Genomic DNA, 16,355 nt, shown 5'->3' with positions numbered 1-16,355 from the left:
TAGAGGTTTTCCACCTCAAAACTCTCTGTAGTGGGATTTTAAACTCGCAAACCATCTGGAGGGGTTTTAAACTTTTACGAAAAGCCATCTCTAGGAGAGGGGTTTAAACTCAAAACCCCCAATTAGTTTGGCTACGCTCAAATAATTTTAGTGTGTAATTTGCTTTTATATATTAAAGAGGTATGTTTTTAGCATCAAACCCCGCTGAATGGGGATTTAAACTCAAAACCCCTTTTGGCAACTCTCATAGCATTTTGAGTGCGTAATTTTTTTATATTGAATAGTTATTTTTTTAGCTTCAAACTCCACTGGAGGGAGTTTATATTTAAAACCCCTTTGACTACATTCATAGAATTTTGAGTTTTTAATTTGCTTTGTTTTTAATATTAAAGAGGTATTTTTTTTACCTTCAAACCCCGCTGAAAGGGGTTTAAACGCTCATAAAATTTTAAGTGCATAATTTACTTTTTTTTTCATATTGAAGAAACATTTTTAGCTTCAAACCCGCTGAATGGGGGTTTAAACTCAAAACTGAGTCGAAACCCATTTACCTATGCACATAACATTTTGAGTGCGTAATTTGCTTTTTTTTTTATATTGAAGAGGTATTTTTTAGCTCCAACCCTACTGAAGAGAATTTTGAGTGTGTAATTTGTTTTTTTTTAATATTGAATAGGGGGTTATAAAATCAAAATCTTCCTTAACTGTGCTCTTGGAATTTGGGGATAGTCGTTTGCTTTTTTTTTTTTTTTTTTTTTTTTTTTAGAAGAGAGGGATTTAACTGCAAAATACCCTGGTAGTGGGTTTTAAACTCAAAATCCGCTGGTAGTGGTTTTAAACTAAAACCCCTCTGGTAGGGGGTTTTAAACTCAAAACCCCTTAGCTGCGCTGGGGTAAGTGATGGTATAGTATTAAAATGTCACCTAAAATAAACAAAATCAAGCAAAAAATCAATTACTGAATTCTGATCCATTTCTGGGGGGGGGGGGAGAGGAACCTCAAACCTCCCCCCCCTGGCTACGCCCATGATAATATATATATATATATATATATATATATATATATATATATATATAAAGAGAGAGAGAGAGAGAGAGAGACGTCTACCACCTGCTTACATTTGACGTCCTGGTGATATAAGTATCATCTCCTGGTCTATCAAGTTTTATCGACAACTTAACCTTTAGGTAAAATTGACAGCGTATCGGAAGGTAAGGGGGCACTCACTCCTTCCCCCGAAAAAAACGTTTACTTACCAACGTTAATCAAAGTAAATCAACAAGAGCTCATGGAACAACTTCACACACAAAATAGTTTAAAATCCTATTAAGAAAACAAAACAAAGCTTATTTTAAGGAAAGAACTCCTTCCTTACAACTCTATCTCCCAATAATGTAGAAGTTATTTCCCTTAATCGATGTCAAATAAAATAATTAATTACCAATAATAATTTACGTTTTGATGTTTAAATTGATTCATTTGGCTAGTACAAAAAATAATCGTTCGAAGTTTAGTCTTGCTCCGAGTGTGGGAGATATAACGTGTTCAATATCTAAAGGGACGAAACCCTTCTTAGTTAGCCGTATCTGTGAATACTGAAGGATTAATTTTCATTTTTGTTATCAAACAAAATAATTAATTATCAGTAATTAATTTACAAATTGTATTTTTTTTCATTTAATTAATTCACGTCTTGTCTATGCCAATACATAATTCTGCAAAAGTTTCAACTTGATCCGAGAAAGGGTGTGGGAGAAATAACGTGTACTAACTTTTTACCAGACAGACAGCGAGTTAGTATAAGCTTTGTAAAAAAAAAAAGATGAAAAAATCTCAGCTAAATTTTCGCTAATGAATTTTTTTCTTTTAACTTTATTTTCAGCCACAGAAAACGCTATAAAACAAATACAGACTTCAGAGTTTGTGAATTTTGATCAAATCGCTCCAGTCAGCCCCGTGGACACTGCACTGGCCATCGTCCAGGCAGGCGCCAACAGGAAGAACGATCTATATTACCCCTTCTGGTCTACATGGGTGGTATCGTTGTTACGTAACCTGTTTCCAGGGATGGCTGATAAGGTGATTGTGGAAATGGTTAGTGTTTAAAAAGTATGATTACATATGATTGCATGACTTCAGGTTTTGTCTGTTTTACAGAAAAGAAGTAATGAGATTGAATTGAGATGATTCGGGTTTAATGTAATTGTATGCTTACTTTGATGTAATTGTATGCTTACTTTGATGTAATTGTATGATTACTTTGATGTAAATGTATGTTTACTTTGATGTAATTGTTTGTTTGTGTCACGTACGCATCTTGAAGAAGAACACATGCAAATATGATGGTGATAGTTTGGTTCAATGCAATAGTATTTTGTGTTTCATGAGTTGTATGTTAAGTTTGTATGTATTCGGTTTGATGTAATTGTATATTTAGTTTGATGTATGTGTAATTGTATGTTGGATTTGATGTAATCGTATGTTTCGTTTGTTGTAGTTGCGTGTTGGGTTTGATGTAATTGTATTCCAGGTTTGATGTAATTGCGTGATGGGTTTGAAGTAATTGTATTCTAGGTTTGATGTAATTGTATTCTAGGCTTGATGTAATTGCGTGTAGGGGTTGATGTAATTGTATTCTAGATTTGGTGTAATTGCGTGTTGGGTTTGATGTAATTGTATTCTAGGTTTGATGTAATAGTATTCTAGGTTTGATGTAATTGTATTCTAGGTTTGATGTAATTGCGTGTTGGGTTTTCCGGCCGGGAAAAAAAGGATGACGAGATAAGTTAAGAGCGTGTAGAAAGATCTTCCCGGGAAGAAATGGCAAAGTTGACAGAGAGGATGTGTATCTGATAAGATGATAGGCATTGAGGAGAAAAAACAACAACCACGAGAAAGTCTAAATGTTGTTGATTTGTGTTTGTTGTAATGGAAGACGAAGTGTTAAAGAATATATGAGAAAAGGAATGTGTTTAATCTAATTGTGTGTTGTGTTTAATCTAATTGTGTGTTGTGTTTCATCTAATTGTGTGTTGTGTTTCATCTAATTGTGTGTTGTGTTTCATCTAATTGTGTGTTGTGTTTCATCTAATTGTGTGTTGTGTTTCATCTAATTGTGTGTTGTGTTTCATCTAATTGTGTGTTGTGTTTCATCTAATTGTGTGTTGTGTTTCATCTAATTGTGTGTTGTGTTTCATCTAATTGTGTGTTGTGTTTCATCTAATTGTGTGTTGTGTTTCATCTAATTGTGTGTTGTGTTTCATCTAATTGTGTGTTGTGTTTCATCTAATTGTGTGTTGTGTTTCATCTAATTGTGTGTTGTGTTTCATCTAATTGTGTGTTGTGTTTCATCTTATTGTGTGTTGTGTTTCATCTAATTGTGTGTTGTGTTTCATCTAATTGTGTGTTGTGTTTCATCTTATTGTGTGTTGTGTTTCATCTAATTGTGTGTTGTGTTTCATCTAATTGTGTGTTGTGTTTCATCTAATTGTGTGTTGTGTTTCATCTAATTGTGTGTTGTGTTTCATCTAATTGTGTGTTGTGTTTCATCTAATTGTGTGTTGTGTTTCATCTAATTGTGTGTTGTGTTTCATCTAATTGTGTGTTGTGTTTCATCTAATTGTGTGTTGTGTTTCATCTAATTGTGTGTTGTGTTTCATCTAATTGTGTGTTGTGTTTCATCTAATTGTGTGTTGTGTTTCATCTAATTGTGTGTTGTGTTTCATCTAATTGTGTGTTGTGTTTCATCTAATTGTGTGTTGTGTTTCATCTAATTGTGTGTTGTGTTTCATCTAATTGTGTGTTGTGTTTCATCTAATTGTGTGTTGTGTTTGATGAGATTTTATATTGAGTTTGATGAGATTTTGTTTTGAGATTGATTAGCCTTTGTATTGAGTTTGACGAGATTTTGTTTTGAGTTTGATGAGATTTGGTTTCGACTTTGATGAGATTTTGTATTACGTTTGATAAGATTTAGTGTTGTGGTTTTCTTTCTGTTAAAAGAGTATAATTTGTATGTGATGTTGTCTTCAAAGGGATAAATGGCCAGGTCACCATGAAGGGAAGGGGGGTATCAGTAAGAAATGGCAATATATGAAATATGAAATGAACTATGTGTTTCTAATGAGCCCTGTTAAACAGCTATAGAAGTGAAATCTATTTGTCAATGTGAGAAATTATTTTAAAACAAATAACAATAACATTTGATTTATTCAAAAAATGTAATGTATTATTTAAACCACAGACCTATATGTATATATAGATAGATATATGAGATATATCGTTCTGTGACATATTGTATTATCTACAATGTATACTCCCATAAAGTGAAAGTGAAACATGTGAATGTTTTAGTAACTAAGGACGCACAGTGCGTACAGAGAATTCGTTTATGTTTATTTCTATTATTAGCTGTAATAACTGCGATTTTCGTTGCTAAGTTTTTTTTTGTTTTTTAATGGACCAATTGAGTATGCATAGAAGGCATAGAAATGAAACCAGACAATGTGTGATTGGCAATTTGATACTGTAAAGATTGTTATGAGCGATTAGCTTATGTAATGTTATAATGAAATGGTGGTCAAACTTGGACATGAGGGTTCTATATATTTGTTCGAGACACATGTGTGTCGCGGACCTCGTCACTTCCAGAAATAGGTCGAGTCAAATGAAACTCTGCGCCTGTGACGTAATATCAGCAGACGTTACGACAGCACCGCGTTACGAGCCGGAAATGGCCCGCGTGCCGTAGATTGGACATTACTGTTTTAATGTGAACGTGTTTAACCTCAGGAATTGAGAAACCAGATCAAAATATGTTATAAAGGTCAGTGGGAGGGACCTTTTTTGATGACCTCAAGACCTAATTATGTACATACTTTAGCTTTATGTATTCTGGTTGATAAGCTCATCGAAATGATTGCATGAGACTGAATTTTAAGTCAGATTTGTATATGTTACATCCAGGGTTTGTATTTGCCCTCTCCTTAAATGTTTTATTGCTCCTTCTCACACAGAAAGCCCTCATTCCCATAGCTTAATAATTGTTTTTTGTTTTGTTTTATTATAGAGAGTCTTGTAAATTAATATGTATAGCAGTAGTTTGCAAATTCTCTAAACTCCAAATTTACGCAAAAAGTATCGCTAGTTTATAAAATAGCTAAGAGATCAAGAGTCTAAGCCTCTAATATGAATCGTAAGATATAAAAACTGTTCTTTAATACCTAATTACCGAATGGAGTCCCTATATTGCGATCAATACCATAGGATCCTCCAGAGCCGTTCGCCGCTTTGGGCGGCAAGCTGTTTCCATCGAAATCGGTCTCCTGCAATGCCGGCAAGCCTCTTCCCAACTGATGTTCACTCATCATCATCATCATTTTTCCTTTGCGTTCCTCGTGGAACATAGGGCCTCAGCAATAACACGCCACTCTCCACGGTCTCTTGCTAGTTTTTTAATGACTTCCCGGTCCTCTCGGCTTCATCTAGTGCACTGCGTCGCCACGTTCTTTTTGGTCTTCCTCTACGTCTTGTGCCCTGGTGGTTCCACTCTAAGGCATGTCTATTGATGTCCACTGCTTTCGGATATGTCATGAAGGTGTGAAGCCATGTTTTGTGAGGAAGTCCCTGTTTGCAATTTCCTCGTCTCGGCCTCCATCCTATTTTTATCCTTGGGGCGCCCGATTTTTGTTCATGTGCCAATAAGGGTTGGTTTCTTTGCATTAAAAAGGCCTGCTATTTATCGGGCGTTGAAAGTTCGGTCAGATCTGGTCTAACGCCTTATTTAGGAGTCTACCGCCCTCGTTTCATGTCAGATTGACGTTTGCCGTCTCTGTTGCTATTGAAGTTCTACAGGATAGGGTCGCTAGCCCCACTGTCAACCCTCCTCCTTTCGTCATCCGTATTTAGGACCAGCCATGGCAGAGTTGTGTATACATAGAAGTTCTTGAAAAATCGTTTACGCTCGGAGCATAAGAAATACAAGGGCGTTGAGCCAGGTGCATCTTGATTTGTTTTCTGGCATACCTTGAACCTTTATAAAATATAGAATAAAATAATATGATTAAACAGACCTTGCAATCTACGAGGCAGAACAGCATAGGTCATCTGTATCTATGGCCAACGGTTAATGAGCGTGTCATATAGCCAGCACAACGACCAACCTACTTTACTTTCCCCATGTATCCATAAGTGGTAGGTGGACTCAGAGGCGCCTAAAAAATGCCAAAAGGCAAAATGAGACCGGGATTCAAACAAGAGCCCCTCTGTTGGGAGGCCTAGCGCTTTACCACTCAACCACCCCCCTCTGTTGGGAGGCCTAGCGCTTTACCACTCAACCACCAATGCCCCTGATTAAATATATAATAATTCTATTTTTTAAATATTTTTTTTCATATGATAATGATTATATTTCTTTGAAATCCTGTTCGACTCGACCCAATACCAACCAGTTTGAACGTTAGATGTTTGGTTCATGTAGTTGTCTCAGTTGAGTATTGAGTTGTGTGAGTGTGGCAAAGGCCATTGTTGATATTGTTTAGCTGGTCACGTGGTCACTGTGATATCCAAAGATAGCAATATAATTGATATTTTTTAAAATAATTTATTGTTGCTCAGTATTTGATTATATCAGCATTAAATTTAATTGAACTATAACTCAGAATTGTGTTGTGTTGACTTTTTATGATTGAATGGTGTGAGTAATAAAGTGGACTCTTGTATAGCTTCCATATTGTATTCGTTTCTCTCTCTCTCTCTCTCTTTTTATTCTTTTTTTTCTTACTATATCTTTTCTCTCCATTGCTTTTTCTCTTTCTCTCTCTCTTTCTCCTGTCTTTCTCGATGTTTCTTTTCTTTCACTGTTTTTTTCTCTTTCTCAAATTCTTCTTTTCCCCTCATTTCTTAGTAGGGATGCACCTGATAGTCGCTCCGGCTTCGGCTTCAGCGGAATATTCGGCAATTTTTTTCACTAAGGTATATAAAAAGAAAAAAATAACATGAATATAGGTATGTTATTTAACAGTTTTGCAAAATGTTCAACAACACAAGCTATTTTCAAGACATTTAAGTAGCTGGCTTCGGCTGAATGTCATATTTTACTATTCGTCAATATTCGGCTCCGGCCGAATAACAAAAAGTACTATCCGGTGCACCCCTATTTTTTAGTCTTTAACACGTAGACTCTCCTAAAAATACACTGAACTGAAACTCCTGCGACTCAATAGCAGTCCTCCATCATTTAACTCCCTCGCCTTAGTCTCTATGTCCTCTCTTAACTCCCAATGATGTAACATATAGTTTAGATACAAACAAAATCTTTTAAAAAACAATCCTACAAGGTTAAATCACATGCAGAAAAAAAGCAACGAAAATTGAACAAAAAATTGGTCAACAGTTTGACCGGTCTATCCTTCTCTGACTCATCAAGAGCAGCAGGGAAGCTAGATAAATGGCGAGAAAATATGAAAGAGTCAACATTAGTACATACTTTTAGACGGACCGGTTTGGGCTGCCTAGTTGAATCTCTTTTTGATCAAATTACACCCAGCATACTTGGGGAAAACACCATTACTTGAAACAACAGATTGACCCCCCCCCCATAACTCTCTACTTCTTAACCATGTTTTGAAATGTTTTACATGTTTCCTTCAGAGTTGAAGATAATCTACTTCTTAGACCGAACCCCCCCCCCCCCCACAGCAGCGGGCAGGGTAAGAGTCCGGGACCAAGCCCAAACGACCAGGCAACCATCCGTATGAGCATTTAATCTCTTATCTAGCCCTCCAGAACGTGCACGCCTGCCTTAGTGTGAAGTAGGCCCTTAAAATATTTCATTGTTCTAACTGAGACTTCATTGCAGTTGATATTGTTTTAAATATTATAATATACACAAGACAATGATTAAACAACACTGGGGCAGATATACCGAACAATAAACTATTTATTGAAATAAACAAAAAATATCTCCTTCCTATATCAAATCACATAAATATTGCGTTTGACTATTATAACCATTTTCCATACAGGAACTAAGAAAGAAACTCAGATTCCCTACATAACCCTACATCCTTACGGATAATAAAGATTATTATTATTATTATTATAAATAAAATCGCTATTTACATACAGTTGTGTTGCAGATCTAGAAATATATTCATTAATATTTTTATAAACCCCCTCTATTTCTTCAATTGTATTTATGGAAATGCTAATACAATGGATGCAACAGTACTACAGATAATCATCACAACATGTTGCCTGGATGTGAGAGCTAATGGAAAACAATGTTTAGCATATAATTGTCTTAGTTTTGTTCAATTTGACTAGCGGTTTCAATAATATGAATTAGTACGAAAGCTAAAAAATGGTTTTAAGTAGCATTAAATTCTTGTAAAGTGTTTAGAATATCTGTCTGTTCTGGAAAAGAACTTGTCTGGATATCTAAATTTTTTTTTTAAAAGATGAATGTTAGTGACTGAATTAATTCCCTAGATTGTTACCTAAATACTTGACATTTGCTTGTAACTGATTGACTGCATTCTCCTGAAATCTTTTTTTAATTATAAATATTCATAAGTAACAAAAGTTTATGGCTAAATGGTGAATTTCAATGACGATACCTTCATATCAATTTATTTGATAGATACAAAGACTAAAACGGAATATTTTGTTTTCTCCGCAATCAAATGAAATGATTGAAATAATGAACAGAAACTTTGCTTGTAGTTATAAGAATTTGAAATAACTAACAGAGAACAAAAAATAAAGAGTTCTCCAAAATATTTCTTCTTTAACATGTTTAAAAAAAAATTCTTCCAATTTTGAGATTAAGCGATGCACCAGTATAATCTTATTTTTCAGTTCAATATCCTTCTAAATCAACGACAAACTCCTTTTCTTGCTTAAATCCTGCTCAAAATCTGGCTGGTTTCTGTAATTTTTGTGTTTATTTATCTAAAATTAAAAATGTGTAAAGAATTATTAACAAACACTTAACTTCTGAAGTTTGCATAATAACATTGATACAAATTATATAAACAGGTCTACAATCCTACACATTTAGTATAGACTAGGGCTTAGTGTTACTACTTCCAGATTTAAAAAAAAAGATCGATATTGTGGACCTTTGAATGGTCAATTCACAAATTTCGATGACCCATACATGTTTAAAAAGAATATATAAAGCTAAGTCTCTTATTGATGAGAAATATGGTAATTCCATTTGTAGAGCATTGTGTATTTAAAACAAGCAAACAAATAAAGACATTCTTAGTACCAAGTTTAGGAAGCTCAATATTTAGTCAGAAGTCTTTCTTTAAAAAAAACAGATCCTGTAATAGCGGTAATAGGATGGATGAAATTTAACCCAATGCGTCTATTAGAGCTCCTTACTTTCATTCTACTGTTATTTGCTATAAAGTATTTCGGGCATATGAGGGTTAATGGTAGTGAAACACTAGGCAGCAGTCTGCATAAAATGGAACATGAGGTATGGATCGACAGAACCCTGCTGCCTGACGGGGGATTGGTTCGCTTGCGGATAAGGGTAGCCAGAGTTAGGATAGGCCATCTGTTGGGGAACCCTCTGGACAGCCTGGGGAGCCCGCTGGGCTGGCCTTGGAGGTGAACCCGAAGCGGAACCCTGGGGTAGGATAAGTCTAATCAGTCTCTCTTGTGTTTCGGACCTCACTGGCGGAAGGTAATCACTTTTGCTGTACACGTTTTGCTGATGGGCGGAGCTGTAAGGGTTGGCGCTAGCCGGAGAGTTGAGCTGCGCGGCCAGTAAGCTAAGACTTTTGTCGCCGCTGTGAGCACCCTGGGTGCCGGTTGGTCTCCCCGTCAGCTCGGAGAACTTAGAAGATCGGGCCGGCAGCTCGGTGTTGGTGCCGGTCATTGTTTGAGGACCGTCCACAAAGTTGTCGAGGAAGTTGTATCCGCTGGAGGATGCTGGCGTCTGAGAGTTCGTCTGCTGTTGATTCGGTTGTTGTTGTTGTTGTTGTTGTTGTTCTTGCATCTGCTGCTGAAGCAACGCTGCTGCCTGCTGTTGAGCCTAAAAAGTAGTCAATAAATGAAATTAGATTTAGTTCAGATTAAGCTCAGATAAAAAAAAACAAAAAAACAAGCTTTTAAAAAAAACGCTTTTAAAAAACAAAGCTTATCTAAGGGACGGAATCGCTAAGAACTACTATCTGAAATTTACAGAGTTCTATCTCCCTTTCTGCCATATAAAACAAATTTATTTGATTAGAACTAAATGATAAACTAATTGGTTAATTTTTGGATTGATTCGTGTATTGTTATCGACTATGAATGATTATGCAACATTTCAACCTCATCCGAGAATGGGAAAAAGTATCAAAACGTAATAAGGGGACAGTGCTTATTGTACAAAAAGAGGTGCCGCTACTCAGTGATGGATTGCCTAATTTTTAAGTACTTATCTTTCTATATATATAATTCTCTTCATGGCTCAAGAGTTTGGACAAGAAGTAAACGAAAAACGAAAGATCAATTTTTTTATTTCTGCTAGTCGGACTAGAGTTACCTTACGAAAAAAAAAGAGGGGGGGGGAGAACAAGTAGTATTTCCCCGTCACAAAATAGCAGGGCCGGACTTAACCGTTGTGACCAAGAAGTTATGGAAAGATCACTCTTTTTTTTAATTTCTACCCCACGTAGATTTAGCGGGAAAAAAAGAGGGTGGGGTAATCTACTCTGTATTCAATCTGTAAATAGCAGGGCCGGACTGAACCGTTGTGGGGCCCTGTGCGAAACGGATTTCGCGAGGCCAAGTTTGGGTAGGTATACGGATAATAAGTGAAATTTAAGAGTTTGTGTTAGAAAATAAATTTGTCTTTGCATTTTATTAATACTTTACTACGTACATAACTACTTTACGAGCCTTGCGTGTAGCGAAGTCATACAGTATATCATAAAAATTTTATTTCCAACATAGATTACGCTCAATATCAAGAATTAATATATGTTTCAATCTATCTACGAGAATTGTTGACTCAAGTAATTCTTCATTAGTTTGAGGCGCGAGAAGCTTCTTTCACTAGATTCCACAATAACGGGTATTGCATAATGCCGTTTTTTTTTTCATCGCGAGTAGGATTGGCGTTTTCCATTTTGAATGACACCCCAAAATGACAATTTCAGGGTCGACTAGTAAATTAATAATAAACGTTAAAATACAAGAAAGGTAATATTTTTTCCCATTTATATAACCATGTCTCATTAAGAAGCATTTATTCCCCTTATTTTGAAATTATACAAATAAATAAATTAATTAATTAACTAATTGTTCAATTTTTTAAATTTATTCATGCCTTATCATGTTTAATGGATAATTGTGCAAAGTTTTAACTTGATCCGAAAATGGGAAATAGGAGAGAATAAGAAAAAAATAATTAAAAAACATATATAAACGTTTCACCAAACAGACAGACGGACAGACAGAGTGAGTTGATATAAGCTTTGTAATTTAAAAAAAAGTTTTTAATATGGAAAGAGAAAAAAAGAAAGATTATCATGAACAAAGAACTAACAATAAAACAAGGTACGTTTACATTCGTAGAAACATAATCGAGAAACGACATTCGATGAGAAATCTCACAATTTACACATTTTGTAGTCATTCATTTGACCGATGGCTCAGTGTAGATGCCTTGTACTTACTTATCAGCTATTTTTGTTTGGCCTGTACCTTGATTTGCACATAGTAGTTAACTTATCAAGTATTTTTCACCTGACTTGTTGGTAAATTTCAAACGCTCGGTACTTCACGAATCAACTCTATTCATCTCACCACTTACCTATCGCTCAATCTGGACACCTTGTACTTACCAAATCATCTATTTTCATCCTTTGTATCGCTCAATCTGGACTCTGAATTTCTAAACTAATCAACTACAACACTGATTCATTCACCATTCTGTTATGGTTCAGTATGACCGCTTCTTTATATTAAACTTACCAACTGTTGCTTCTGTTTCGCTGCCTGGGCTTCTGCCTTTAGTTGTAATTCTTTTTCATATTTCGCTCTGGCCTAGAGGGAGACGAAGATCAAAATACAGAAAATAATGGCTGTAAATTGTTTTGTTTTTTCATTATGCCTTATACTTATTATGCCTATCCATGATAATGGGCATATGCTAGCAAAACTACCTTACAAATAACAATGTTATGCTAGAAGCAGGACAGTGAAGAGGCAGTGCTTACAATTCCGCAGATGCTCTGGTTTGGACATATATCCCGTATGGGAGATGACGACTCGCGAAATGAATCTTTCGGTATCGTGATCTTTACGCACGTCAGAGACCCCCCCCCCTCCGGCGGTCAACCACTTTGTCTGCGCTTGATGTGGCAAAATATGCAGGTTGCAGCTGGGTTTGCGTGAAATACTGCACTCATCCTTCATATTAGGTATCAAAGACAATGTTCTGTTGTACTTCTTAAAGTCCACCTAGACCTGAGATGGGCATGAAAAAAAAAAAGGGCGCCCAAAGTCAAATGAGGATATCAAAAAGGTGGTCACAAAACTGGACAGCGCCATGCTGAGAGAATTGATGACAAGGATAAGTCACGGGGAGTGAAGGGGGGGGGGCATTGACCTAAGCAGTGAAACAAAAAACTAGCCAAAACGAATGGCTTTTCTTAACAATCAATCAGGCCACACTTTTGATTTGTTTGTTCAAATCATGAATGAGTGCGTCTTTGAAATGAATTAAAGTCATTCTACGACTGACGGCGGACAACAGGTTTTTAGCAGTGGCGTAGCTAGGGTGGGAGGAGGGGGGAAGTTCAAATTTAAAATTCCCCCGGGCCCCCACTAGAGGAGATCCCCCAAATGAGTGTCCGTAATTCTGTTTTTACATTAAATATTACGATTTTATCTCATATCATGATGTCGAATGTCAAAATGCAGGGGCCCTTAAAGAGGTCAAGGCCCCCCGGGCCCACAAATCCCTAGCTACGACACTAGCTTTTAGATAAGAGACCCATTCTTTTTTGTTGTACACCTTGTCGTCCATGACTTTAGTACAGTGACCTTCAAGCACTTGATCCTGTGACCTAACCTAATGACCTACTCGATCTACTAGGACTGAGACATAAAAACGTTTCGCTTGACAGAGACACTTACTTCGGGACAGTCGTATCACGACAAAATGTTTCTTACTGACGTTTTCTTTTATTACTCTTGCTAACTAGACGTTTGTTTTTTTTTTGTCTTGGTGAGAGATGGGGTGGGAGGTGGAAAGACATGGGAGACAGTGTGGGCAGCGAGGAGGGTTGGAAGACGGGGGAATAGAAGGGGCATTTATTTTAATTATTAATATTCCGAGATTTCGTGCTAATATGTTGGTAAATTATTATCTGGTTCTACTCGATATCCAAAGCCGTTGGCCGACTGAACCTTCAGTCTGAAAAAGATCACAGCTCATCCTGTAAAGCATTTCTTCTTGTGACTCATTGGCTTCCTTCAGCCTTTAGATCACTATGGCTCATCTCCTGGAGGACGTGATGGAAGCCTGGGCATTGGCTAGAATCGTCCATGAAGCAGTTCACCTTTACCAAAGCAAAATCAATACAGCAAAGTTGAAGTTTCTGTCAAGAGTGTTGAACAATCCACAACAAGATTTATGTTCAAGCTGCCTATGGGTCGCCGGTTCCCTTATTGCTTTGTGGCTATAGAACGCTATATACACACATACACGCACACACGAATGCGAGGAGTAACTGGCGCCTTAACCAGTAAGCTCGGGCAGTAGCCATGGTGTACAGCATTAGCCATGGCTGGCTACCCACGTAGGAGAAGAAAAACTCTGAATTCAAACCTCTGCTGCCTTCACTCATGGGGAATTCTTCGGGAGTCAATTTCTGAGGAAAAATCAGGAGTCGGCGACCCTTAGGCAGCTTGCAGCCCTCAGTGCTACACTGTGGCAGACCCCAAACTGTATCGGCACTTGCCGTTCCTTTGGATACATCAGCTACGTGGAGAAAGGGGGACTGGTGTGTGGGCGACATCGTTCCGACCATAGCTAATGCCCAAGTACCTTGGCGTAACTTTAGATCGCAAACTAAAAATGTGTGAGCACATCCAGGATGTTGTAAGAAAGGCCTCAGTGAAACTTAGCATTGTGCGGAAGCTGGCATCCACGAAGTGGGGAGCCCGAGCAGACATGCTCCGATCCCTGTATTTAGGAGCAGTCCGATCACAGATAGACTACAGCCTACCTGTGCAAATTTATGGCTCTAGGACTGCTCTTGAACAACTTGATAAAATACAGTCCCAAGCACTAAGATTTGTCTGTGGAACCTTTAGGACAAGTCCAGTGAATGCGGCTGAAATAATGGCTAATATAGCTCCACTAACCCTTAGGAGGGAAAGGTCAGTACTGACCTGCTATGAGCGGTATAAAAGGCTGGATGAATACCTCCTAGCTAGAAAACTAGTGGATGGTTGGAGATGCAGAAGATGTATCCAGATGCAGTCTTTTATGCATCATGCCACTAGACTATCTGATGAAGCTGGCCTCTCCACCAACCGACAAAACATTCAACGCTTTCATCCCCTTCCCCCTTGGTGTCGCCCAACAACCCCAGACATACGCTTGAAATTAGTAGACCCTAATGCCACTAAGCAAAGCCGTTCATCTAACGACCTTCAAATCCTAGCTCTGGAGACCATTAATAACTTCAAGCCCAGTGCTATTTTTGCATACACTGATGGATCGGCATCAATAGATTCTGGAAGAGCAGGCTATGGAGCCTACATCGACTTTCTTGGCTCTCACACAGTCAAAATCTTTGGACCATGTGGTAGTGTTTGCAGTTTTGATGCGGAGACCATGGCAGTCTGTGAAGCCTTAAAAGTCATTGACTCTCAACTCGGCGAGGGACATTTGAGGGCAACACAGATTGTTGTGGTCACTGACTCAAAATCTGTACTACATGCTTTGCAAAGCCCCGGACCATGGCCCCCCAATATCAACACTGTCATCATGGCTTCACATAACATCAAACAACGCTATGGCACCCCTGTAATAATGCAGTGGGTACCGAGTCACATAGGTGTGACTGGCAAAACAATCGCAGACTCTTTGGCCCACCAGGGAGGGCAAATTCCACCCACTGATCAGGCTGTAAGCTTTCATCAAGCCCTGGCTATAATACAAAAAACAGAAATGGAAAAGTGGTTTGAGTGCTGGGACAAGTCCCAAAAAGCCCGTGGAGTCTGGGAGCGAATGAGGCGCCCTGACCGCACTTCCCCGTGGTGGAGGCTGTCCAGGCCTGAGCAAGCTATTATAGCACAGTGCAGGACAGGCCACTGTCCTGTTGGCTCATATTTCTCGCGGCTATGGCCAAATTTCGATTCACGGTGCCCACGCTGCGGGGAAGAGGAAACCGTGCCTCATATTCTGTTTGACTGCCCCAGACTTGCTGATCTCCGTCTCGACAGGTCTGGGAAACCCAAAATTCTCGACCTGTATGGCGACATTCATGCACTACGCAAGACAGCAGGGTTTCTGTCCAGGGCTTTTGCAAGAGAGGATTTGAGCCTCTCAAGCCCTCACTCTAATGGAGTTTGATGATGATGATAAATGCCCAAACATTCATCTCATTTCCACGAGATAATCCATAATCGCTTCGAGACTGAAGGGGGCCATATATGATATTTGGTGGAACGCTATTCGAGAGATGAAATTCTCGCTCACATGCATCACATGTAAATGATTAGAGAAGCCTTTTTTTTTCTTTCAGTAAAAAGAAGATGAGGTACTTTCCCTTCCAATATGTATAAAAATGGCTTTGGGTGAAGTGTATTTTAATTCTGTTTGTATTAGGACGTCGTAACGCCTACCTGCTGGGCCGCCAGCTCTGCCTCCGCTGTAGCTCTAGCTTTAGCCTGCAGCATAGCTTGCTCGGCCAACGCTATCTGACGCTGTTGCTGTAGCAACATTTCCTGTTGACGCCTCATCAGTTCTTCTTGCTGTTTCTGTCAAAGAGAAATCAATGAAAAATCATGATAAAAGAAACAACTAAAAGTGAGCATGCAGTGGTTATTAGTAATCATTGTTTTTTGCTGTAATTCATTACAAGAAACTGTTTTTGCTTGATATTTGCTGTTGTAGTTTTTTGTGATGTTTGTGGTGGCTGTTGTTAAAAACCAATGAATTAAAAAGCTTAGAATGAGCTCATAGGCCAAATGTTCAAGTGGAGTGTGGGGCATAACGATCTCCCACATTGTAGGTACTGTATGGGCTCGAGAGGCAGAAGAGAGGCAGGACTAGGGTTAGTCTACCGTTCGGTAGGCTAGGCTCTACCATTTTTAATTTTTATAACAATATTTCT

At 38.0% G+C, this 16,355-nt stretch overlaps 2 protein-coding genes across 7 annotated transcripts in view; one reads left to right on the top strand and one right to left on the bottom strand.

The window, feature by feature from the left end:
* The window catches only part of LOC106076379 (hydroxysteroid 11-beta-dehydrogenase 1-like protein), a 55,150-nt gene extending 48,496 nt beyond the window's left edge, over positions 1-6,654 (top strand). For all 5 annotated transcript variants that reach the window (XM_056016882.1, XM_056016885.1, XM_056016881.1 and 2 more), the window contains one exon: positions 1,883-6,654. In XM_056016882.1, coding sequence (XP_055872857.1) covers positions 1,883-2,106 — 224 coding nt within the window. In that variant the 3' untranslated portion in view covers positions 2,107-6,654. The remainder of the gene's footprint in view (positions 1-1,882) is intronic.
* A 1,265-nt stretch (positions 6,655-7,919) lies between these two features.
* LOC106076383 (serum response factor homolog A-like) overlaps positions 7,920-16,355 on the bottom strand; it is a 32,479-nt gene continuing 24,043 nt past the window's right edge. For both annotated transcript variants that reach the window (XM_056017318.1, XM_056017317.1), the window contains 3 exons: positions 15,865-15,999; positions 11,977-12,048; positions 7,920-10,048 (listed from right to left, as the gene is read on the bottom strand). In XM_056017318.1, coding sequence (XP_055873293.1) covers positions 9,455-10,048; positions 11,977-12,048; positions 15,865-15,999 — 801 coding nt within the window. In that variant the 3' untranslated portion in view covers positions 7,920-9,454. The remainder of the gene's footprint in view (positions 10,049-11,976; positions 12,049-15,864; positions 16,000-16,355) is intronic.

This window comes from Biomphalaria glabrata, chromosome 18 (genome assembly GCF_947242115.1).
Source record: "Biomphalaria glabrata chromosome 18, xgBioGlab47.1, whole genome shotgun sequence".
Lineage (NCBI taxonomy): Eukaryota > Metazoa > Mollusca > Gastropoda > Planorbidae > Biomphalaria > Biomphalaria glabrata.
The sequence above is the reverse complement of the archived record's forward strand: the minus strand, read 5'-3'. Positions and strand labels throughout refer to the sequence as shown.